The 25,238-nt window shown below is 40.4% G+C and overlaps 1 protein-coding gene across 4 annotated transcripts; it reads right to left on the bottom strand.

The window, feature by feature from the left end:
- Positions 1-464: 464 nt before the first annotated feature.
- TASOR (transcription activation suppressor) lies at positions 465-24,479 on the bottom strand. Of its 4 annotated transcripts, none has more exons than XM_053953779.1 (23): positions 23,873-24,465; positions 17,516-17,661; positions 16,310-16,402; positions 15,391-15,463; positions 14,292-14,383; positions 13,780-13,938; positions 12,596-12,723; positions 11,904-11,935; positions 11,148-11,253; positions 10,619-10,722; positions 10,407-10,510; positions 10,110-10,182; positions 9,924-9,998; positions 8,837-9,541; positions 7,375-7,790; positions 6,385-6,523; positions 4,667-5,595; positions 3,861-3,980; positions 3,145-3,304; positions 2,447-2,555; positions 2,116-2,294; positions 1,871-2,029; positions 465-1,224 (listed from the first exon to the last, which is right to left on the bottom strand). In XM_053953779.1, exons 1-23 carry the CDS (start codon positions 24,261-24,263, stop codon positions 662-664), a joined length of 5,055 nt encoding a protein of 1,684 aa, XP_053809754.1. In that variant the 5' UTR covers positions 24,264-24,465; the 3' UTR covers positions 465-661. The 4 variants fall into 4 exon arrangements, with proteins under 4 accessions (XP_053809754.1, XP_053809755.1, XP_053809756.1 ...); XM_053953780.1 differs by having other exon boundaries at positions 4,667-5,472; XM_053953781.1 differs by having other exon boundaries at positions 1,139-1,503; positions 23,873-24,479.
- Between the last annotated feature and the right edge of the window lie 759 nt (positions 24,480-25,238).

Below are 25,238 nucleotides of genomic sequence, written 5' to 3'. Positions count from 1 at the left end.
AATTGCTGTGCATGAAACCAAGCTTGGGAGTTCCTCAAGCACTTTGCAAACAATGTAAAAACCACAGACAAAGCAATGTGTTAGCAAGTCCCTTGTGCATGAAAGAGTTTATTTGATTTTTTTGTAATGGAACTGCACCATTGGTTATGGTTACTCTAATTGAGGTATTTAGCTAAAATCCAGTATATAGTCATGAAAATAAGTACACTGCCTTAGAGCTATGTAAAAACATCATACAAAATTTGTATCCATGTCAAATAAATACATTAATTTTAATATTTATGTAAAGAAACGTGACTTGGATACTCTTGTGGTTAAGAAAAAAAAAACAACTGGATCTTTCACATATTTTAGGCAAACATTCAGCTTTACATTCAACAGACCTCAAACTGAAGTTTAGGTAACAGGTCAAATACAAATGTAGAAACTTAAAAGTGCCAACAAACAAGATAATTCAAGTACAGTAAACGTTAAAAAATATATGTATTTATTTAAATTTTCAGATGGTTCCAACAGGGACAGGCCATCAGGGATTTAAATAGAACATGAAAACATCTGAGATAACAAGAAACATTTTGTTCCAGAATAAAATACAAATTGTTAATCCAACATTTTAGAAACAGGGAAGTCCACAGCAACTTAGAAAAAGAGACTTAAGAGTTCATTTCTGTTCTGAATATGGCCTGGAAGAATCACAGCAACTATCCCAGCCACCAGGTGACAATGACTTTTCTGTATCCATGCTCTGATTGTAGGCAGATAGAAAATAATTGCACCCTTCTTGGTTTTGATTTGCAGGAGAAATTTGGTATGTTGTTCCCAGAAAAGTTTGATGAGTGAGGACACTAAAGTGGCTGAATTGATGGGACATGTTTAATTGTCTGCTATAAACCTGGAAGTTACTGAAAGGAGTTTGTTCAACTGTATTGTGTTTTTCTCCTTCAGCAGAGCATGTTGTAGAAACTGTAGGAATTGGCTGCTTCTCTTCCAAGTCACTTTTGTAAGTCTTTTCCCCAAGGCCAGTTTGTGCTTCAGGAGGTAACTCTGTAACTGATAAGCAGCTTTCTTTAGCATCTACTCCATGTGGGCCCTTGGTCTCTGTCTGCAAAGCTTCCACATGAGTATCATACTTAGAGGCACCACTGCAGATTTCTATTTCTGACAATTCATCCCCTGAATCCAGAGACATGTCCTCCTCATCCTTTTCATCCTTTTCTACAAGAACTACATTAAAAGAGAGAGAAAGTTCTATTCTATTGAAATATAAACTTTGATTAAAAAGGCCATACACTACTCACAGTGTTAACACTTCAGGTCTGCCAGTCCAACAGCACTTTAAGTCTTGGTCTTCTGCCACTCGTGTTCACTTACTCAACACACACACTTAACCCTCTGTGGGAGTGTCCAGTTACTCGGTGCTAAAAGCTTCTGCACACCGTGCTCATATTTAGTGCTGGGAAATCTCAACTCCCAGCTCCAAAGGGGACAATGTCAAAACAGCATCTAAAGTTACACAGCAGGTGAGTATTTGATCAGACAATTAAAGGAGTACAATTACTGACATCTCAGTACAGTTTATCTACTCTAAGTAGATAAAGCAGGTAGAGACAAGTTTATCCTTTTCCTGAAAACAGATGCCCAGTCTAGTGCCTCAAATACCATGTTAGCCTGTACTTCTGTATTTAAGGCCTCTGGTGCTCCATCCCCACTGCTTTTCCCCCATCATTTCAAACAGAACATGAGTAGCTTGAGAGTTGGGTTTTCCTTGCCAGCTGCAGTGGCTGTTGACCAGAGTCAAGGCACACTGTCCCAGCACCTCTACCCCACACACGCAGTTTAGAAAGGAAAGTTTAAGTGTGTTTGACCTCACCTGATTGTCTTTGGTCAGCACTGCAGGGAGGGAGGTGGTTCTGCTCAGTAACAGAGTTGTGAAACCCAATGAGACTTTTAAAGTTACGCATAAAGTCATCAACAGCAGCAACCACTATGCCATTATCAATGTAACTCGAGAGCGTTTTCAGATTCTTTTCTAAATACAGAAAAGAAGAGTTCATATTAATATTTAGCACTTCTAATCAAAAAAAGGGGAGAAGTATTCACAAATGCGGAGTTTACCTGTTAGGAAGACAACATGTCTCTGTTGTATGTTTTGAACCTGAAGCCTGATGAGACAATCAAGTTCTGGAGCATTTCGAGTTTGAGAATCACAGTTATGGTAAGACAGAATCTCAACCAAGTTCTTCTTTTGATAGGTGTTCAGAAGGGTGAGCAGGTTCAGGGCATTGGCATTCATCCTGCAGTGGGGGGAAAGCTCACAATTAGAAACAATTTAAGGTCAGTCTAAATATCAAAAGACAAACATAAGAGTAAGTTCTATTTAAGTGTTTTGGATGGCATTATGAAAGCTGAAGCATTTTAACAGCTTGTATTATAGAACCTTACTTACCTCCCCAGCTCTTTCAGTTTTTTTTGTATTTTGCAGTGGACTTTCCATTGCCATTTCCCATCTGGGGTATTGAGGTCCTCCAGAAATGTCAGGAACTGTTTTAGTTTATCTGTTATAGAGATATTGAATAAAAGTTAAATTTTGTGGTATGTAGACTGAAAATACTACTTCAGTGTATACAAAAAGCTGTTTCCTGTTTTCATCACAGTACAGTCACACAATTACAAACAGCAGCCACTCACTTCAAGTTTTCTTCCAGGCAGACTGGCCAACAGCAGTATCATAAAACTGAGCTAACTTTCTGTACCTCAGGTGCCCAGCAGTGGTATTTAAAAGCTGACCTCCGTATACACACTCTGCCTTGCTAAAATATTTCAATAAATTGTAACTTCATTAGCTATTCAATTTCAAATGAAGAAAAAGTATATATAGCATATTTGTGGATGGAGTAGTAAGGAATAAAAGGCTCCACAGACATAACTACACAATGTAATACAAACTGAAGACAAAATCTCCCTATTCATGGGTTCTTCAAGAATGCCACTGGGCTGAGAAAGAGACTGCTGAATTATCTGAAATTCTCAAAGAACATCACAAAAATTGGAAGACCTGATCCTTCACTGTGGTCAGTATGGGACCTCTCATGTACTGAAATGTCAGGATTTTAGTTCTAAAGCTTCCAGAAGGATCACACCTACCTGTAGTGATGGACTCTGGGTTAAGGACAGATTCATCTGACACAACAAAACCCCCAGACACAAACAGCTCATTATAAGTGTGATTTTTCACATCATCCAAACTCTCGACCCCTGCAAAGCTGACACAGGAGAGCCTCTTCAGAGTCACCAGGCTAGGGATCTGTTGAAAAACATTTGAAATCAGAGGTGTAACCACAGGTCACACAGAAAAAGGAATTACAGAACTCTCCTACCTACTAATGCTAGGCACCAAACTTTGAAACACATTTTCAAAAAATTACTGTTTCTTCTCTTGCCTAGGGAGGTGCTCTCAGGAGCATTACAGGAATAAGGTAAATGGGCGTTGAGCACCTGGAATAATTTTACTTTCTGTCCAGCACTGGATCTTAAGCTGTCAGGAATAGCCCAGGTCATCTGAAAGCTGCCTTCACCTCCTGTTAGAGCATCACAAAAGCAGAACTACTCAGGCCCCTGCACAGCTTTACAACTACTAACAATAAATATGCACTAGCACATGCAAGGTGGTGGAAGAAGTTATGAGTAGATGTTGCAACAAGACCATTTTTACTACAACCATTCTGTTTCTTCAAACAGCAGCTAAACACAGGGTACTTTAAATGCTGTGCTGTTAGAAGAAAGCAGCCTTGCTCCAAAGGAGCTCCTCTCACTATTGCCAACAGCTCTCTGTAGCACACAGTTACTGACGTGGGACATACCTTATGGATGAGGTTGGCAATGTCTTCATTTTGGATAATGATCAACAGTTTATCCAAATTATCGCTTTTAAGGAACTCCTCTGGATGGCACTCTGTGTTCCCTAACCTTCTAAGATATTCCTGCCACCACAGAAAGAGGAGACAAGAAAAAAGTCAGTATTTAGTTTGGTAAAAACAATGCCCAGATGACACCCACAGCAAGAAGGTTTTCCACTTCAGTGAATCTCAGAGGGACTGGCTGCTTTATCTCTCCCATAAATTAATCAGGGGGATGCAGCAACACAGAGCAGCTGTTTCAGCAAGTCAGTCATTCCTATCAAATCACACACAGACAACCAACTGACAGTATCAAACTGCCCCAGTTTTCAAGGAAGGCCAGAAGTTTACAACTTTCATCTTACACATTTAAGTACAGAAGCAAAGTGATTTCTCAAAGTTCTCTCTACTATTAATTAGAGGGGAAGAGAAAAAACCCCAAAGATACACAGAGTGACTTTTCATACATTCTTTCTAAAATGGTAGCTATCACATTTCATCCCTTATCACCTTTTTTCTGTAAGCCCACCCCCTGGTAGGATCTTCAGAAAAGACCAAGCTACAGCCTGTTCTGTTTTCCAGCTCAAAGAAAAAGCCTTACGTAAAAGCTAAATATAAGCAAGACTACCACAAAGCTCAATGAAGAAACAGGACAGGACAACCTATTTTCACAACTCACTTTCACAGTGAAAATGAGTCCAGTTTCATACAAGTGGATTTGAAAGACACTGTTCTGATACTAGAGAGAGGTTGAACTGAAACAGCTTTACCTTGATTTCTCTGCAGAGAACACTTTCCTCCTCTTCATGAATATAAAATTTGACAGTGCTTTTCTGTACGCCTGCCATTATTTTGACCAAACTGGTAAATAGTTCAGGTTCTAACTGGCTTATGAAATCAGAAAGAGCTGGTTGAGTTGAAACGTTTAAGTTCTCAGGGGATTTCTGAGTCTTTTCTGGTGGTTCCATGAGATCACCACCAGAAGAAGTCTGATCCTCTGGTTTAGCATTCCCATGAGCCATTTTCTCCTTCCCTAGGGGTAGGCTTGCTGAAGGCTGCTCATGAGAATGCAGCTCTTCCCCCAGGTCATTGCACAGTGGCTCTGGGACTGGCACCATGTCACTGTCCCTGCACACGGCCAGCGTGTCAGGCACGGGCCCTGGGGCAGTGCTGCTCACCACCTCCAGTGCTCCAGGACTAGAATAAACTGGGGGAGTCTGCTTCATGCATGAAGAAGCCAAAATGACACTGTTCAGCTTCTCACTCAGGCTCTCTATATATTCTTGGACAGAAATCTCTGATGCCTGCAAACAGATGTGTTCAGAAAGTCTCATTATCCTCTCCTGGGCCGAAAGGACTTGTGTGGACATGTCACTGACATAAGGAATGTTTTTTTGTTGCAAAATTTCTTGAATCTTTCTTGCAAAGAGCTTATATTCTTCTAACAGTGTTGTCTCTATTACTGCACTAATGGAATGCTTAGCTGTAAAAGGTTGATCTGTTAGCTCATACTGATCTTCAGGTTTCTCCACTTGTCCTGTGTAATGTCCATCTTCTGCTGTCCCCTTCTGTGTGTCTGAAAATGGAGAGCATGGCAATTGATAATCAGAATTTCTCTGTCTATTTACTACCCGGGGGTCATTAGGAAGTGCATCCGTTGGTGGCAAGTATTCCAGTGGCTCTTCTGGTGATTTCAGACCTACAGAAGAAGAGTTCATCATCACCATCATCTCATGTTTGAAAGTCACACACAGCTGATACACCAAAACCTCCAAATCCCAGCCTGAAAACAGCATTACAGTCTGCTGAGGTACAGAAGCACAGTACATTTAACAGCTCCTAAGACAGTAAAACAGCACAGTCCAAATCTGCTGAAAGAGCAGAATACAAATCATTTTCCCAGAGATAATGTAGAATAAGCACAACAGGATACACCTCCATTACAAATTAAAAATTAAATTAGAAATCAAGCAGAGCAACATATGATTCAAGTATTTTCATTTGCTACTAGGTTAAAATCCTCACTTTTAAAAAGCTTAGACACAAATGACCTTGTGGAGTTGGACTGCAAGCTGTTCCTGATCCTGCAATTGTGAAAACAATTTTTTTTTTCTTGAAAGGGGAGGATATCAGTCTGACTGATTACTGACACAGCTTCGGTGTTGCTGCCAGGAGTGCTGGAAGACCCTCATAACCCCAGCTCACTTTCTTCACCATCCATATTCAAAACTATAGTTTTGCTTGTTTTTAAAGCATTCACATTTCTAATTTGTGTTAATATAAGGCCAAACCAATATTCTCCACCAGTATCTGTTTTCATCCAGCAGATTTCTGTATTAATCAAATACAAGAAACAACTGCACAGGCTACAGATGTGCTTGTGTACCAACATGTGATCCAAGAATGGACCTATGAATCCAGATACAAACCTTTAGAATATGCTTTCATTCACTCTTTATAGGAACAGAGGAGTTAAAGTCCATCTTACCTGTAATTGGGATAAGTTTCCAGTGCATTCCGACTTCCCCTAGATTATTTGAGCAGGGATGTTGCCTGAGATAGCCATGTTCTATAGGTGCACTAGGACAGGGACTGCAGTCTTCAAAGGTAGTCTCAGTGCTGGCTTCCTAAAAAGCAAACAAAATGCTCATCTCAAAACAACTTCTTTCGGTTTTGCTCACTATTAAGTTTTTACATTCTGAGCAGTTGACAGAAAGAACTGAGCTCACCAGCACACTGGCAATTCTGCCATCAATCTAATCCAGTCAAACTTGGAAACGTTTCCACGAGGTGCTTCTCTGGTCTCTCATTACTAAGGCAGTCCTGAGCACTGGCCTTACAGTATGGAAGCTGGGGGTGCCAAAGAGGAAGGGAGGGGAGAACGGGCTACTCCCTCAGTTTTCCAGGCTGTTGTCTTGATACCTGACTAAAGCCATGAGATGTTGGCATTGCTGAGGCACTGCTTACAAATAGTATGGGCTCTTAAAGAAGTTAATTTCATCTTACATTCTGGATGGGTAGAAGCAAAACAGCATGAAGAGTACAGGTAGGACGAACTCATTCCTGCTCTATGACTTAGAAACTGGGCTTTGTGTGAAAGTACCAGTAGAAGGCATCATGGAACAATCACACTTGTATGGTAAGGAGCTGGGGCACTGTGATCCCTAAACACAAGGGAACTCATACACAGCACTGCACCAAGAAGGCACATGAAGAGAGCTGAGCATGCAGTGAAATGCTCAGAATTCTTCAACTCTGCTCCTTTTTTATTACAGAAGGAATAGATATAAAGAACCATGAACACACACTTAAGAGTGGAGAAAATTTCTACCTATGTCCCTACCAAACAGAAAAGCTTCACAGAAGAATTAGTACGTATCTGTGTTTGCCTCTGTAAAAAAATAATGTTTTTTTTCATTCAGTCTCATATTTATGAAAATAGTAATTTCATTATCAGCATCTTGGCAGTTTCACTTACTTGTAAATGTAGCATGTGCTCAAGGGGTGCTTCGTTGGGTGGGAGCTGCAGACCAACATCAATGGGGCAGGGCAAGCACAGCACGTCAGTTTCCAGCATGGCCGGGCTCTGCGGGTCCTTGAAGGTAACACTGTCAGCTTGAGCAGTGTTAGGAAGCTCGTGATCATCTCTGTCCTGTGCTGGAATGGATTCATACTCATATTTTTGTCTCACATACTCTTCAATTTCCTCAGTGCCTAATGCTAAGGCCTGAGTGACAGACTGTGCCAGCGCCGGGTCCCAGGGACCAGCAGAGGCCAGTGTCTCCAGCAGCGCTTCGATGTCAGCGTCCGACACATCCGCCTGCCTGAAGTCACCCTCATGGCCACCAGAATTCGTTGAGAACACAGAGTGTGGTGAATCCAAGGTTCTGCCCCCTTAGAAGAAGGTGAGGAGGGGAAAAGGAATCCATTACTCAGTCTTAAAATAAAAGCAAAACCAGATCCCCCCCCACAAACATCTGACACATACCCACAGTCTCAATCTTTAGCATCAGTTTGTATGTACATACACTTATTTTAACAAAAATATAGACATGCTTTCATCACATAGTCTACATTAATAATCAATGTCAAAAGACCTTTGAAGGTTCACAGAATTCCAAGCAGGAATCCCAACCATAAAGTCCACCCTTTGCCTCCTTCATCCCTACATGCCAGTCAGTATTTTTGTCCTCCTCAAGAGGACAACTAAGAACAACTAAGACCAGTCACTTCATCTTCCAGTGACTCACATACATGAGAGCAACTGGTGCGTGATGGAAATCCCCTCTTGTGTCACCCTGCTCCCATTTCCCCCTTCTGCAGGAGGTTTCTATAACTGCCTTGAGAAAATAGTCAGGGAAACAGAAATCAAAGGGTTTTTTTGGCAGACCTTAAATCAGAAGGTATCTGTGATACTTCTCTAAGGTTTGGATGTAGATAATTTCATGTACAGAATTATTTAATTTTATTAGGTTGTGTCCTTTGTCTCACTACACACATTACTGGCTATTTCAAAACTGAACTATGCTTTTTCCCTTCAATCTAAACTTCTTAGGTATGAAATAGGGTATTGGACACAAAGAATTACAGTAAAGTCAAACTCTACAAACTCAACTCTGCTGAGTGTTCTGTATTAGAAAGTCTTTGGACAGCTCCACAGGCAAGTAAACTCTTTGAAAGTCTGCTTTCTTTCCAAAGAGACTAAACAAAAGCAACTTCCAGGAAAATTCCCCTTGTCTCCTAGAAAGAGGAAATCTGCAAAAAATAAACTTTATCTCTATTGACAGATCTCAGACCAATGTTTAAATGAACCACCATGCATTAAATTGCCACAGCATGCAAAAAGGTACTCAGTCTTTTAAATGTTTAACATGATTAAATGTTAAACATGCTCTGAATAGCAATGTTTAAAGAAGAACCCTAAACAAAGACTTTCTTACCTTTGTACTGAAAAATATTCTCTGAAGAGTCACTCATTTTTAGGTATTTCTGCAAATGTTCAGATTGTTTTTCCAGCTTTCTTTTCAGACCACTTCTAATTCTGGGGTCTTCAGAATCAGAATCTCCACCTACATTTTTCTTCCTACACTGGATCAAGTTAATAAGTTCCTTGAGTCTTTCAGTATCATAGTCTCCAAAATGAGGCAGTTTTTTTTTGACAGCAATGGCTTCATATTTGGGATGGATTCTTTTCCTGCATTTTGCCTTGGAAAAGTCAGAGTAGTCTTCTCTAGCTTCATAATCTGAGATGGGACTGAAGCGCTGAGGCTTCCGATTTCTATCCAGCAGTTCCTTAGCTCTGGAAACGGGGAGCTGATAGGCCTCACAACTGAAAATATAGTTCTGCAAGCACCTGCTAATGTGACCTTTGTATCTTGGGGCAGGGTACAGGGATTTTTTTTCATCCAGATGTGTTGAGTACTCATGAAATGTAAATTCTCTACCTCCTCCAGGGCCATAGTAGAGTTTTTTAAAGTACTCATGCACGTACTTTTCCATAACAGCATTGAAATCTACACCGCTGTGTCTACGGGACCGGAATAAAGCAAAATGCAGAGACTGAATCAACTTTGTCAATTCTGGAACAATTTCCTTTTTCTCAGTAGTTGAATTTTTCTGTGTTCCATATGGAACACTTTTTTGTGCTGCCAAAAGTAGAAAAGGGAATCCACAATTAAAATCAAACCATGAAGCTATAAATAAATGATGACTAGTTAGCAATACTCTGTGTTAATGCATGCTGGGTGAAACACAGTTTGGAATGACCATGAAGAAGTAGTTCAGAAGCCAGAGATGCTTATATCAAGAAATTTCAACAAGTTTTACTTTCTTAAATATGAACAAATGAACCTACAATGTGCGATATTTGCTTTTGTGAAGAAACAAATATTTCTAAACACCAACACCATGACCATAACCAATGCAAACTGTTACTCTTAGTTGACGCACTGACTGAATACTACAAAACCTTCAACAGAATATCACCTCTGTTTCAATAAACCTGCACACAACAGTGAACAAAGCTACCTGAGTAAATTACACCTCTAGGCTCTGGAAACAGAAACAATGCATGAAGCACACGGGACCGTCCAGTCTGGTGGTCTAGAACACAAAAAAATAAAAACAGTTAAAAAGGAGAGGACCACCAAAAGTCAATCTAGTACTCAAAAACCAAACAAACACAACTGAAACACAAACCCAGAGTATGCTTACCATAAGGGGACATCATTTGCCAAGGAGAAAGAAGAAAAAGAAATCCTCTGTCCACAAGTGGCTTCACAAGGACCTGTTTTCAAACAAAATGAGCAAACTGATTCAAAGACATTTGCTCACTATGAATACTCTTCTTGGCTATAAGATAATTTTGTCTTGGGCAGAGAAGTGCCCTGGTACTTAAGAGTATGCCAGCTAAGGAATTCCAGTGAGACTGTGGATCTTGTAGTATGCCTGAAATTACTAACTAGTAAAATTATTTTTTAAAATGGGAATAGTCAAATCTGTTGCACTCACAAGTTTCTCGTTCTCTAGTTTTTGAAGTAAACCCTCTAAGTGACTCCCAGAACGCGACTTCTCCACAACTTCATACAGGCTACAGTACAGGCCATTCTTCCACACTGACAGGACACAAGGGGAGAAAGAGAACGTAAGGAAAAAAGAAACAAAATTGTAATTCAGAAAACTTGAAAATTCTGAATTTAAAGAAATTAACGAGAACAATTTACCTTCTTTTCTTTCTTGGTAAGTTTCTTTTAAGAACAATGATGGTGAAATTTTTTTCTTCAGCTGATCAATGCTTGCAACCTTTTCAACCTCAAGCTTCTCAGGACTGGAGAAGAAGGTTGGGGGGAGATAAAAAAAAAATAAAGACCTATTTTATTACCTTCTATACTCCTATGCTCACTGATAAAATAAGAACCAGTAAATACATGCCCTTAAGAATAATTTCTTTGGATTATCTCATGAGCCAGGGGTGTTTATTCCTGCAGAGGAGTGTGTGTCACTTGAATGGAAAAAAAAAACAACAAACCCACAAACAACAAAACACCAAACAACAAAGAGATGTTGACAGTTGTGTGCCTGAACTCAAGAAAATTCTGGACACACACAACTCGAGTCTTGTTTGACATATTTAAGGCAATTAGTTAGTATTTTAGATTTTCATGTGAATATATCCAAAACTCACCAGTCTCTACTCAGAAGAGTTTTAATAGAGCAGTATTTTAAACTTACTGTCTAAATGGCAATACTCACAGCTTGCATGGAAGGAAAGGTTTTGCTGCTGATTTTAGGGAAACATGGCAGATAAGTCTGCCTTTATTCCAAAGCTGTCCCCTCCACAATGTAACGTTAGGTTTCTCTAAATTAAGATGGAGAAAGGAAGACTAAGTGAAACCACTTGCCAGCTATGACTGGAAGAAGAGGCTGCTGAATCTCCAAAATCAGTATAGGGAAAATTTCATACACATACCAGACAATAATGTTAAAAGGCAACAGAAAGGATGTTATCAACCCTGTTATGTTTTGATCTGCTCTGAGCAGTGTAAAGGAGGCTGGTTTGTTACCTACACCTGTCAGTATAAGCACACCCTTGACGCTAATATCTGAGGAATTATATCCTCTTTCCTTACCTTAACTGTCAACCACTTTCATACATAATAACTTTGCTTGAATGAGGTTCAAAACAAAGCATGACAGAGAATCATATTATTCGAAGTGTTATTGAACAGGAGATTCAGGAACTGAAGATCAGTTCTTACTACACTCTAAGTAGGAAAGGAGGGAAAAAAGACTTTTGATTTTGTTCACTTGTGATTCATTCTGATAAAAGAAGATACACATTAAGGTGTCTGTTTGATCATCCAGTATCAGCAACCAGCATGGTTCAGGATAAAATTCAGGTATACACTCAGCATAACTAAACTGGTCAAACATAAAACTGTGGGGGGAAAAAACATCAAAACCTTCCCTGTCTGCGTCATAAAACCAAAAACTGGAATTCATTCTTACCTGTACTTCTATCTGCATGGAAGGTGTTTGCTCTAAACAAGAGAAGAGAGACAGAATGACTAGGCTGGAACAGAGAATTCTGACCACTGAATTTTACATTAAGAATAGTTTATCAGTCTAACAAAATAGGAAGGCTGGTAATTCCCTCTCTAACCTCAGTCTATCACTACTGCAGCATCTTGTACTATTTTAGACACCTTGATAACTGCTTTTAACATTTCACAGTACAGTCTCCACACCTGGACATCCTCCTATCAGCACAGCTATCACACTGGATCCGTGATCAACTGGCCATCTACGTATTCTCTCCACAAGCAGACATCAGTGAAGGGTTCAGAGACAAAATATACAGAATATTATTTTAGAGTACCAAGCAAGATAATGCTGTGAATATTTTCATGTCCACAAATTTTCTCAGTTAGGTAAAAGCCCCCATTATTTGTGGATTCCACCTGGGCAAAAGGGAAGCAAGTGGGAAGATCTGCAAAACTACTTCCCACAGCGGCCACCCTGCTGCATAAAACCGATTTTGGCACCTCTTGCTTTGCATTAGAAGTATTTATTATACTAAGTCCCTGTGACACATTCATTCACTTCAGCACTGTTCATTTAAATCAATTCTAAGCTACTGCCAAGAGCTATGAATTTTTCATGCTACATGCAGATTTTCCACAACTCATTTCCTAGCTTACCTTGATGGGGGCACAACTTTTGGTCCTTGTGCCATGTCATCTTTATAAGTAAATGAAACAACAGCGTAAGGACAAACATGTCTTGGTCTTCGCCTGATCTCATCAAAGCCGTATTCATAAAAGTAGTACTGGGAAAAAGAAGAGACAATGTTAAATCAGAAGCCTGGAGGAATCCTTCATTTCTTTAAATGCCGGTATTTAAAAAAAAGAAGTTTTTGAATGCTCCTCTCATATGTACTAGAGAATACAATAAATTAAGGTAGTTTTTTTATCTTCTCCCTCCTTTATTGACCATTTAGATATGGACAGTACCTTCAGGAGTGAATCAAGAATAAAACATTATTGAAATGCAACATTTACTTGAAAGTATTTTTGGTGAGAGAAGGGATTAACTAATAAAAAACAAAAAAATTAAGAGGAAAGTAAATATTGCAATGAGTTTTGGAGCGTATCCTTAGCTCAATCACCAATATAAAATGTTAATTTAGGCACATTTGCAATGAGAAATGAAAAAATACATTCATTTTTTAGCCATCTGATTCAGTGTCCAGCCCAGTGATTACAGAAGACAAAAGAAGTTATTAATACTGAAGAGAATGCTTTCAAGCAAGGATCCTGAAATCTGCAGACTTGGTGGAATAATCTGGTTGTAACAAACTGCTACAGTAAGAGATAGTACACCTGGAGGAACAAAAATGCCTGGAACTGATTTCATTCTGTCTTCCCTCATCATCTCCAAACCTGAGAATCTGGAAAGGAGAGTAAGAAAGAAAGAAAGAAAAAAAAAAAAAAAAAAAAAGTAGAGAAAGAAAAATGCTATTCTCTCCTAGCTCCTTTAGGAGTCTCACTTAATGACCACAAACCTGTTGTACTTTTATACTTCAAACTCCCCACATCAAGTCCTCTCTTTCAGCCTCCATTCCAGTCCCATGTACATTCCCCAGTTATTTCCTATGCCACCTCCACCCTAATCTGAGGGAGATCTTCGCCTGAGGGAACAGGAGAGGCTGCCATGCTGTCCTGGGATTTCAAATGCAGGCACCTGTGAACTGCTACACACACCCAGCTGCAGCTTCACAGGGAAGCTCAGGGTTTGTTGTATCTTCAGTGATTTCCTCTCCATCATTTCAGAAGTTCTGTTTATAAAAGTTTTATGTAAGAAGGTAACACAGGCTCAGCTTTACCTGAGTAAGTTCATAAGCTCGGTAAGCCAACAAGGAGGTGACTTTAGTTGCATTCTTTGAAACATGACACTCGTGCTTTGGGGTGGGATCCAACACACTCTTGACAGTTGATTCCACTGCTTTCATACCAATGTGGTCATATATGCTTTTCATTTTTCCCTGAAATAAAGCAGAAGAATTGTCAGCATGAGCTTTTTCCTGGAAACTGACAAACTGCTTCAAGTACCAAAGAAACTAAGAACAGAGAAAAATAAAACAAGCTATTAAAAAAGCCACTTCTGGAAGTACATTCTTTTCATACTTTCAAAAAAAAAAAACAACACATTTTTGCCTTCTATAACAATGTATAATGCTTTATTTAAGTTTAATATCAATACTGGATTTTACATCTAGTAGAGGTCTAGTTTCTCTATACAGAGATTACTGCACAAATTAAAAGTAAATTAGGCTAAAACCACCTGGGTGTTACCAGTAAGCAATGTAATCCTTCAAGAATAGCAAGATGAAATTACCTTTATTATTTTAAAAACAATCACATCTCCAGTTGCTCCAGATTCTAGAGGATTAGGCTGCAATAAATCAGCATACTTGGAGATATATACACCTGAGAAGAGTATAAAAATAAATCAAAATACATTATGCTGAATGTTAAGACATTATTAGAGGTTTATAAAGCATTACATGGGATTAAAGCTCAATGCACACAAAAGAATAAATATACAATTGACACTCAAGTGCAAATGTAAACTAATTTTGTGCTTTTCTGTAGTCAGTTATTTAATGATTTTACAGCCACACACTGTCATTTGTTGGTCTGGCTGACTACCTCAGATCAAAGAACTTAATTCAGATACTCTGAAAAGCATCCATTTGGCTTAGGTTCCTCTCATTCCAAGTCTGTATTTAACTGCTTAAGCAAATTGCTCCAGACTCTTTACCAGCTAAACAATAAAAAATCATATGCTCATAAAGCTTTGTTCTTCTCCACCTCACACCTATTTCTGCTTTCAATATTCATTCATATTGTCTGCTTTCAATATTCATGATACCTCTGTACCATGTTCCTCTTACACAGGATGACAAAATTAGTTCTTAATTTTCTATTTGAAAAGCTTTGCAAAAGGAACTTACTGTCTTGCACTCTCAAAACTCTTTAACACCTTGGGACTCTTCTAAGTCTCCAATTTACCTACGCTTTTCTTGGATTTGTGGATTCAAGAATTTTAGTTCTATCTACATCAAAACTGAGCTGAGCTACTGTGTCTGTGAGGTATCTCTGAATGCACACACCTACAAACAAACACAGAGGCAGCCAGCCACACACTGCATTAGCTCTTTGGCCCCTCAGGTTTACTGGAAAGACATGGGCTATTGGTTTGACTTAAAGCCAAATGAGAATTAGGTGTTCCCTTTGGAAAGGGAATATAATTGAACTACTCCAAAACAGAGCTATGAAATAATGTTCTGATGTCCATTTCCTTTGCTAAAAACATCTTGCTGTGATATTGCCACAGTCAGTGATAGAAAAAGGACTGAAAGTTCACACAACTGCATCACATTATCTGCCAACTGCTACTGAATAACCAGCACTTCTAATCAAAAGATAGTTACCCATGGAAGGGCTGCCAAGAACTGTGATTTTGGAGTGGCCAACCTGCAGTCCCTTTTCACATATGCTCTGGATCTAAAGAGAACAGACAGTTTTTTAAGCAAGTCTGTTAGGAAAGCCAGGATATGAATAGAACAAACAGTGAGAAATTACAATTACAGAATTTACATTAAGATTCTAACAAAACCCCAACCATTACAAACAAAGACAAGACTAGTCTGAATTCTCTACATAACTATTAAACTGTGCAAGTAGAACTCTGATATGGAACAGCTACATAGATTCACCTATATCTTAGAAAACCACAGCCTCCCTATACCTTAAACACTGTTTGTGATCATTACTTACCTTTAATACAGAAAAACTTAGTATTTAAAACAGAACCTGTCAAATGATTGAATGCTTAAGAAATCCCAATTCTATGATAGCAGACAAAGCACAGAAATCATCTGTCCATCACTTTGATTAAAAGTATATGATCAAAGAAGAGACAGAGAAGACAATGTCCATTTTCTAATATTACAGGTTACCTTGTTGATGCAAAAAAAAGAAGGAAAAAACACCAAAACCCAAATGCAATGAAAACACAAAATATTCCTCATTAAAAAAAAAAAAAAAAACCATAAATACAAACCAAATAAAAACTCACATGCCATCCAGAAAATCTATCCTTTTATTTATAAAACAGAGTCTAAACCAGAGCAGATACAGAGACATGTAAATGGAGTACCTTAAGTATCAGGGAATAGAGGATTTAAATGGTGACAAGATTCCTTTCCCATCCTTCTACACCTTCTAGTGCTGAATTTTGCACAAGTAACTTTAAGACTGTGTCAATAAAACCACTCTGAAAAAAACCCAAAGCCCCAAAACCTCCTAACTGCTGAAGAAAGTACTTCCCCTACAGAGCTCACCCCTCACCTGGCACCGATCCACCATGAGGAATGCGTAACTCTCCGAGAGCTCCTTCTCCGGGCGCCCATCGAACTTCAGCTCTCTGCGTTTTTCTGTGAACTGTTCACACACAAAGTTCTCAACACAGGTACACTGCTGCTGGCACATTCAAGTGTCAATGTTTTAAGGCCCCATCTATCTTAGCAGATCCAAGTGTACAAAAATAATCAAAAGATAATCCAAATTACATCACTGGATGCTATAATTAGATTTCAAAAACATTATACCTGTAGGAAATCTAATTGGCTTAATCTGCCCAAGTATTTGTTGTTTTAAGAGACACTCTTCAAACAAATCTGTGCAGTAACACTTTAGTTTGTTTGATCTTTGTAGCAGAACTGGCTAAAACAGCCAGCCCAATGCCTTCCATATAATCTTTGAAACTCCAGAAATAAGACTTTTACTCTTTTTAGGAGACAGAACTCTTACACTGTGCAAATATTTTGCAAATGCACCTCACTGCTGCTGAGGTGGTTTTTACCAATCTTTCTCAGCTGTAACCATGAATAATTAATGTAATAGCAGAAAATGCTTCAGTTTACTTCATAACTTCAAGATGATAATCACAGCAAACAAATTATATATTCAATTACTTCATATGTGAAGCTTTTTGGCACTGGGAATGAAAACTTCATTTGAGAGTGACAAGAGCAAGCCAAGGCTGGATTTAAGAGACACCACATAAGGCACAACAGAAGGGCTTCAACCAAGGTGCTCCGCTTACTAGATCAGTAATCAACTTTAACTAAAGTACTTCTAGGAAAACAACAAACCTGCAGAGATTATGGAAACTTATATCAGGCACATATTTTAATCTTAATTTTCACAGGAAACATCAGCCCTATAAAGAAGACATTAAAATATCTTTCCGGGTATTAAATATCTTACTAAAAATTAAGAAAAATTTTGAAAGCTAAAAACACAGACTTAAGAGGTGTCAAACACAATTTTCCTTTTAGTCTTCTTGGAGTATCTGGCAGGCAAGAGTTTAAAACTATGCAGTAATAAACTTGCCGGAAAAATAGCTGCTTATATTTCTAGGGATGTGGGTTTGCAATTAAAGACCAACTACATAACTGAAAATAATCCCCAGGTCTCTGCCTCTAGATTGAGAGGAAGCACTGTCATTTGACTGGTACCTTATAGAGAAGCAGAAGCCACAAATATACTCACTTCCTTTTCCAACAGTTCACTATGAACTAAGCTGGCTCTCTTGTATTTAAAATTAGACACTGAACTTTGATCCAAGTAGCAAGAATGTAGAATCTTTATAATATCCTCAAATTCCCGAGAACCTGGAAGTACTGGCTGAAAGAGTGCTATAAGAGAGAATAAATAAAATAATTAATGCCTACATATATGTGAAAACATCCAAAATTTTCCAGTTCACTGACAGTTTATGCATGAAGATAAATGGTTTGAGATTCAATTTCAAACACAAAACACCAAGAATACTTGGCAAATATGGACTTCAGAAAGTCTATCTCAAAATTTCCTAGAATGATAGCATCTTTAAAAAATCACAATTATTTTTTTTAATATTGCTTCTGAACAGCTACTAGTTCTCAGAAGTTTGTAAGGGAAGCACCTCAAGTCTGAATTTACCCCTTGAAAAACATCTAATGTGTACTGCAAAACACTGTAATTAAACTTTCAAAATATAATTTACTAATTAACTCCTTTAATTAAGAAGCAGGAACAAATTGTCCTAATAAAAACCTCAACAAGAGTTTCAAAGCTTGGCCCCACTTCAGAATTATGATGAGGGTTTGTGTGTGTTTGTTTATGGCAATTCAGCTAAATATGAAGAAACCCAATCCTATTTAAAGAAGACAAATAAGCTCCTATTATTAAAAATACCAGGACCCCACTGCCTGCGTTCGTGCTTGATGATGTTATCCCTTACTATACTGCTTTAAAAGGAAAGCCCTTTGTGAGCTGTTGTACAAATTCCCTCCTGGGCAAACCTTTACCCAGTTCCCACAGGGAAGCAGTCATGTCCCTGAGCTTCTTATCTGTGTTTGGGTGCCAAGGTGACAAAATGATCAGAGGAGCAACCCTGGGGTGAGCAGCAGAGGATGGCAGTGCAGATTTTGAGAGTAGCAGCAAGGAAAAAAACATCTCTGGGGGAACTGAACTAGCACAACACAAGTGGTTTTTATCCTCAGAGCAACCTCTAAGACACGCACCAAAAATGCATGATTTTTACTGTAGTTACAACAGTTAGGAACAACAATAGGACTAATCTCACAAAAAAAAAAAAAAAAAAACCCACCAAGAAAAAAAAAACCCACAAGGAAAAAACAACAAAAAAGCAACCAACCATTACTCTAACAACAAATTAAATTTAATTCTTTCTTCAGAGTATACCTTCCAATTTCATTACAAAATATGGCAGTAGATTTAGGCAGCAATCTTTCCCTCATTTACAGAAAAGATTTACTGCATAAGCCTCAATATAAAACAAATGTTCCTAATGAAAACCAAACTGTTCTGTGTTATTTAGCAAAAGCTGCACTTTAGAAGGCCACACCACATCTGCAAACTGAACTCAAGCAAGGATTCCAACAGCACCAACAGTGACAAAGTGATTTTTTAAGAGTAGAAGTTATGAAAGTGATTTCGAAACCATACTTATGTAACATCCTTCTTAGTAACTACACCTTCATTCTTCAAAAGCTGACAGCAATATGGGAGGAGGCAGAATTGAAAGTGAATAGAATTCTCAGCTTAGGATTACTGGGACTGAACGCTCTTGTACTGAAGAGATAAACGCTTATTAATAGAATAGAAAATAAGCCTGCTGCAGGTGCACACGCCCTGGGAAAGCACCCCCTGTTCCACCCCAGCCCCAAACGTCCCTTGAACACTACAACACTAACTCCCTGTCAGAAAGATCTGGGGTTCACACACTGCCAGCTCCTCAAAATGACCATTTAAGGCAGAAGGTTGTCTGTGCCAGCTGCTCGATGGAATTTCCTGTTTTCTTACCAGTGTTTACTGTACCTTATTCCTTCTCCCTCCTTCCCCCAGGACACAAGCTCAGTAAAAATGAGCCTCTCATTTCCATCTGGAGACCAAACAAGTGAAAAGCACTGCAGGGTGGGCTAGAAAGAGCCACTACAAGCTATACATGTCTCATCTACTGTCCCAGATGCAAATCGAGGAAGAGGCATATTATTACATCAATTAAGATCCTGTCATACACACAAATATTATCAGCCATGCTCCTATTTGTATTCAAACATGTTCTGCTTTGTGGAAGGCTCCAGGGAGCGAGATGAGACAGACTTGCCCTGAACCAGCAAGTCCCCCTACTCTCCTGGTAGGGAGAATCTGCATAAACTAGTATACACTTAGTGCTCAACACATTTATGGAAAAGCCCTACCTAACCATTAAATTATGGAACACAGAAAATAAGATTTTTTTTTTTAAGACTGTTGCAGTTTTTTCTTCCAGAACTTGAGGCACTGCAGACTTCATGCTCTCAATCAAAACATAAACCACTACCCCAGTGAGGTGAGTAGTCAGGCAATACTCCTCAGTTTGTCATGAGCTGTGGTGTTCAAGGACAGTGATGGTCTAAAATGTAAATGTCACCATAGCAGGGCCTGTGCCTTACTTCAAAGAAGGAGCACAGAAACAAGACAAAATTAAAATAAAACCGAGAAGTTCTAAACTAGACCTTGCACAGCTGTCACAAGGCCTGTGCTCCCAGGCAAACTATGAAATTACTGAGCTCATCCCCAGTCTCCCATCACTTCAAAGAGCAGCCATGTGCACATGCATATCTTCCAGGCTTCTTGTACATAGCTGATGGGGTCACGTTGCACCTTTACTGCCCTGTGTTAATTAAACAGTAATTAAAGTAAGGACTAATCTGCAACATCCTTTAATACAAGTCAATTGTTCTGGGGTTTGCTAGCTTGTTTGGCACAGGTAAAAATAAGTAAATAAATACTGGGTTTGTTCAGCTTCTACCCAGGGCACTGAAACGTATGTAATTATTTTTAGGTGGAAATTGAGTTTAGCTAATAAGTACTCTTCAAGGGACAGGGACTGGACTGGATGTTTGGATGTATGTCATGGCTGAGAGGCTCCACTTTTCTTTCACACCTGTCTGATGTTTCAGTATCAGAAAACTGAGATTGGAGTTACTGGGTTTGATTGCTTTAAGTCAGAATGTGAAGACAGAGCCATCCTCCTTGAGCAATCCTGAACTAAGCTTGAAGTGAAGATAAGTAAATTAATGATTTTCCTATCAGCTAAACTGGCAGAATGCTAGCATTCCTCACACAAAAGTGCTCCTACTACAAAAGCTCCATTGAGAAGCACCCTTTTAAGTCTCAGTTTCTTTCAGTCTTCATTTTTTAGACTAAGACAAAAAATCGGTGGTGTTAACAAACTGTGACATTTTTACCTTTGGGACTTTTTCAGCCCAAAATGTCTTGTGCTCTCAACAGGCCTAAATAGTTACCAAGTTCAGGGACTGACAGAGTTCTCTACCTAGAAATATCGTGCAGCAAACATCTGATGCACATCTCTACCAAAGAACGGGAAAATGAGAAGACAAAAGACAAGGCAAAATGATGAATTAGAAAAGGGACAACCTCGACATTCATGCAAGTATTACAGAGTTTCATAGGTAAAAGCAAGACCTTTTTCCTTCACCTCAGCCTGAGAAACAGCAGTCATTTGCTACTTTGACAGACTCCAGAAACAAACTCCAGCTTTAATCAACAAGCAACCCCTTAAAGGCACTGACTGCAATGTCAGCATCATTGGTGGAAATATCCTTTGGTAAGGGGATCACTCATACAGTTCAGCAAGTTAAAAGTGCTCTTACACTGATTTATCCTTAAAATTTGCTTTCCTAATCCTATCAAGGACCTCTCAAGTTTCAAGCAAACTTGGAAACCCGTGAAGATCAGACAACTGAATTAGAAGAGGCCATGACAAGCCTGAAGATAAATGACAGATAAGCTGCTCAAGAGAGCGTAACACCATTGCTAAACTCTGTGTACCAAGAAAATAAACCTCCAAGGAACTTCTGGAGGAAGAAAAATGCAGGCGTACCTTAAAAAAATAATGTTGCAGCCAACCTTTCTTTCGTTTCCTGAATTCCTATGCCAGCAAAAAGAATGAGAAGATCAGAAGTATTCTCTGTGCAAACTGATCACAGTTGTTAAGAGCTATCTTTCCTTCAGATTACAAAGGATTTCTGTTGTCTTCCAGTCCCTACTACTTAAGTCTCCAAGAGGGAAGATAAATTCTGAAGAAGATAAATAAGCAGCTAAAGCCTAAATTTTCTAGAATATTTCTCTTACATTTTGGAAGCTAAAGCTTAAATTTTCTCTTACCTCCATGCTTTCTGGATTCAATTTTTAATTTCTTCACTACCAAAAATTGTTCCTGAAACATATTTTGGTGTTTAAAAATATTTAAAAATCCAGCAAAAAAAACCACCTCCAAACCAACTCAAACACCTCTGACAAAATAATCCTGGACATACTTTGTACATAGCAGCTAAGCCTTCACAGTCAAGGCAGCAGCTATATCTCAGGATGGCATGTCCAGGAAAGACATGGTGGTTTAAAAAGCAGAACAAGGACAATTCCACGGCAAGGAATGATGGAGGAAGCTTCCATGTGTATTGCTTCATCCTGGGCTTTAGAATCAAACCAAGAGAGTTCTTTTGAGAGGGACTGGCGTCATTCAGATTATTTTGCAGTTTAACAAGATGTATTTAAGCACTAGCAATAAGGATGCTGTAAGCGCCACTAGGCATCAGATGAGCCAGTGCTGATCTTCCAGTTCAGTTCCAGAGCTGACTGAATTGCATCATTTTTCAAATGGCAATACAAATCCTAATAGCAATTTAATTGTCCTCAAACTGCACGTTTGGCAGTCCCTGCCGTGAGAACAACACTCAGCAGCTGTAAGCCCACAAGCACCGTGGGCTGAATGGAGCGGGGCTGAATGGAGCACGGTCTGCTCTTAAAGCTTCGGAAGCTCTAAGTCATCAGAATGATCGAAATACCTGAGAGCCTTTCTGCAGGCTGAAAGGAAAAAAGGTGAGAATGGTTCAAATGACCTTGACATTATCAAGTCAGTTTTTGAGGTAAAGTAAGAATGGCTTCCTCATCTACCTTAAAGGCCACAGAAGCCTGAGGTTTGAACTACACAATCCAAAACCTTTTGCACACTGCAGATGGCTCAGCATAAGCAAATGACGAATTAGATGACCTGAGAAGATATTTTGCAGGTTTTCATTCACATTGGCACCAAATGCTAAAGAGGAACTTCAAATATCGTTGGTTAAGTACTAAACATTTCCAAAATACATTTAAAGGTATTCACACGTAACCACACTTGGGTGTGACACACAAGACACTTCAGTTGTCCATGAGGCACCATGTTACATCCAGGTATTTTTTTGTCAGATGAATTATAAAAGACTTTTTTTCTCCAAATCAACCCAGTTCTTTTTACAATGAATCTCTGCCAGACTTGTATCACCCCAGAGCGGGGTGGCAATGGGAAAGGTTGGAAAGAAAAAGGGGTCTTTACTGCCAAAAGGAATTAGTCTATTACTGGAGAGAAAAGACTGGATAATGAAATAAACCTACCTTCATCTCTTCCTTACAGAAGAAAGCATTTCAAGAAGTTAAGATGTTACTCTCTTCTCTGAAGAACAAGAAGCCTATTCAAACAAGTATTTTTGTGATATGGACTAAGTTACTGACTCCGTATTGCGAAAGGGCAAGACCTAAGATAAATTTCAGGGAAGAAATCAGACAGGTCTTCAACTCCACTTAACAAAAACAAAGTTAAGCAGAAACCAATGGAGTCTTGTGAAAAGCAAGACATACCAGAGGTTTTTAGAAGAAGAGTTACTCAGAAACAAAAAAAACCCAAACCCTGGACCCTTTGAAGCAGAATGCTTCCAAAGCGAGGCCCGAGAATGTGGGCTGCTCCGTTTCTCCCTGCAAAGAACTTTCACCAGATAAGAACAGTCTTCTCCGTTATCATCAATGAAGAACAACTCTGCTGTGTTTGCTTAGTCTATCCTAACCAGGATTACACCCTCCTCCTGCAGGGAGGAGGTCAGGGAAGAGAAAAGTGAACCTTCTTCGCTGATGTCCATGTCCCAAAGAATCATCTTCTCCACATGCCAATGAACCTCCGGAAGCAGAGCTGAGATCAATTCAAGCCCACCCTGATCACATCCAGCTTCTCCTCCTTTTAAAGCAAGAGGTGTGAAATTCAAGCCGAGTTTTTGTTTTGGTTTTGTTTCATCCTCGTGACAAAATAAAAGTGAGAAAGAACAGAGGAGGGGTAGGGAAATAATGCAATGTAACAGCCTGACACGAAAATCGGCTCCTCAGCAGCTTCGCCAGTGCGAGCCAGCAGAGCCTCCTCCACACCGCAGGGTTTGCATGCAGCCGTGTGAGGTGTCTGAGAGCAGCCTGATGAATCGGATGGAGGGGGGAGCGAGGTAGAAAAGGGAGGGGAAGGGAAGGAACAACCTTTCTTTTCTCTGCTCTTCCTGGGGATCTGAAAGTTCCTCCTAACAGGCTGCTGGTCTTCTGGGGGCTTAGGGAGAGGGGGCGGCCCCCCAAGCACACCGCTGGGCGGCTGCTGCTGCTGCTGTTCATTTGCCGTCGAGATGCTGCTCCTGCGCTGGCTGCTGCTACTGATGCTGAGGTTTGTGAGGACCTTGTCCTCTGCAGCAACAGCAGCCACCAGCAGCGCCTCCCCAGCGCTACCGCTCTCAGAGCGTCCGCCATTTTGTGTGGTGTCCTCAGCGGCTCCTGCTCTGTTACTCTCCACTCCGAGGACGCCCGCGCTGGTCTTCTCCATCCGCTGATGCTGCTCCGGCTCCATCTCGCCGCCAGTGCGGATCACGGCATCCGCCATTCCCCTCCGGAGAAGCGAGCCCGGCAGCCCGCGCCTTCTCTTCTTCCCAGCACAGCGCCCCTACCCAGCGCCAGCAGCGCCCGCGCCGCCTCGACTCCCCCTCCGCCCGCCTCACGGCAGCCCCCGGGCCGCCCCCGCCCCAGCCCCACCACACAACATGGCGGTGGCAGGGGGGGGCGGGTCTGCGGCCAGCCCGGCCCAGCCAATCCGCTCGTGGCATACGTTATAAATATGGGCGCGGCCGGAGCGCGGGCAGTGCCCACGATATGGGGCGGGACGGCCCGCTCGGGACCCGCGGCTCCCGCCCCGGGGCGCCGCCGCACTCCTGCCAAGCGGCGGCGCCTCCTCCGGGGCCGGAGGGCTGCCCTGAGGGGACGCTGCTGTACCGAGAAGGCCGCAGCCCGCACAAGGCTCCTGCCCTGCAGCCGGGGCACGGCGCTCGGGAACGGGCTCTCCCCGCAGCAAAGCCGCCCTTGGGCACAAACCCCCCCCGGCATTTCGGCTCCAGGAACGCTCCGGCTTCAGGGCTGGCACTGCCTTCTTTGCGAACTCCCAGCTCTAACTACAAATTCACTACACTGAGTGCCAGCACATACTTTTCACTCTCAGATTCAAAGGTTTTTTCCAAGACATTGGACAAGATGAGCATTTCACCTGTGAAGAATAAAAATACATTCATGGTTATGAAGGGCAGGCAAAAAAAAGAAAATCTTAATTTACTTCAGCAGGATTCTTTCATAGTTACATAGTGAGTTAGAACAGCACTAAATAACCTATATTAGAGGCCAAAAGGTTAACATTTATTGTCCCTGTAAGGCTCACAACTTGTGGTGCAAGAGGGATGTGAACATGTGAAAGCCAAAGCAAAGACCTGTCTTTGGCAGCTCCCAGGAATGCACTGGAGTGAACAGTGCCTGCTGAAAATAACCATTCTTGCAGTGCCTAGGAAATGCAAATACCAGATTTTAGTTTTAC

This window comes from Vidua chalybeata, chromosome 12, assembly GCF_026979565.1.
Source record: "Vidua chalybeata isolate OUT-0048 chromosome 12, bVidCha1 merged haplotype, whole genome shotgun sequence".
Classification (NCBI taxonomy): Eukaryota; Metazoa; Chordata; class Aves; order Passeriformes; family Viduidae; genus Vidua; species Vidua chalybeata.
The sequence above is the reverse complement of the archived record's forward strand: the minus strand, read 5'-3'. Positions and strand labels throughout refer to the sequence as shown.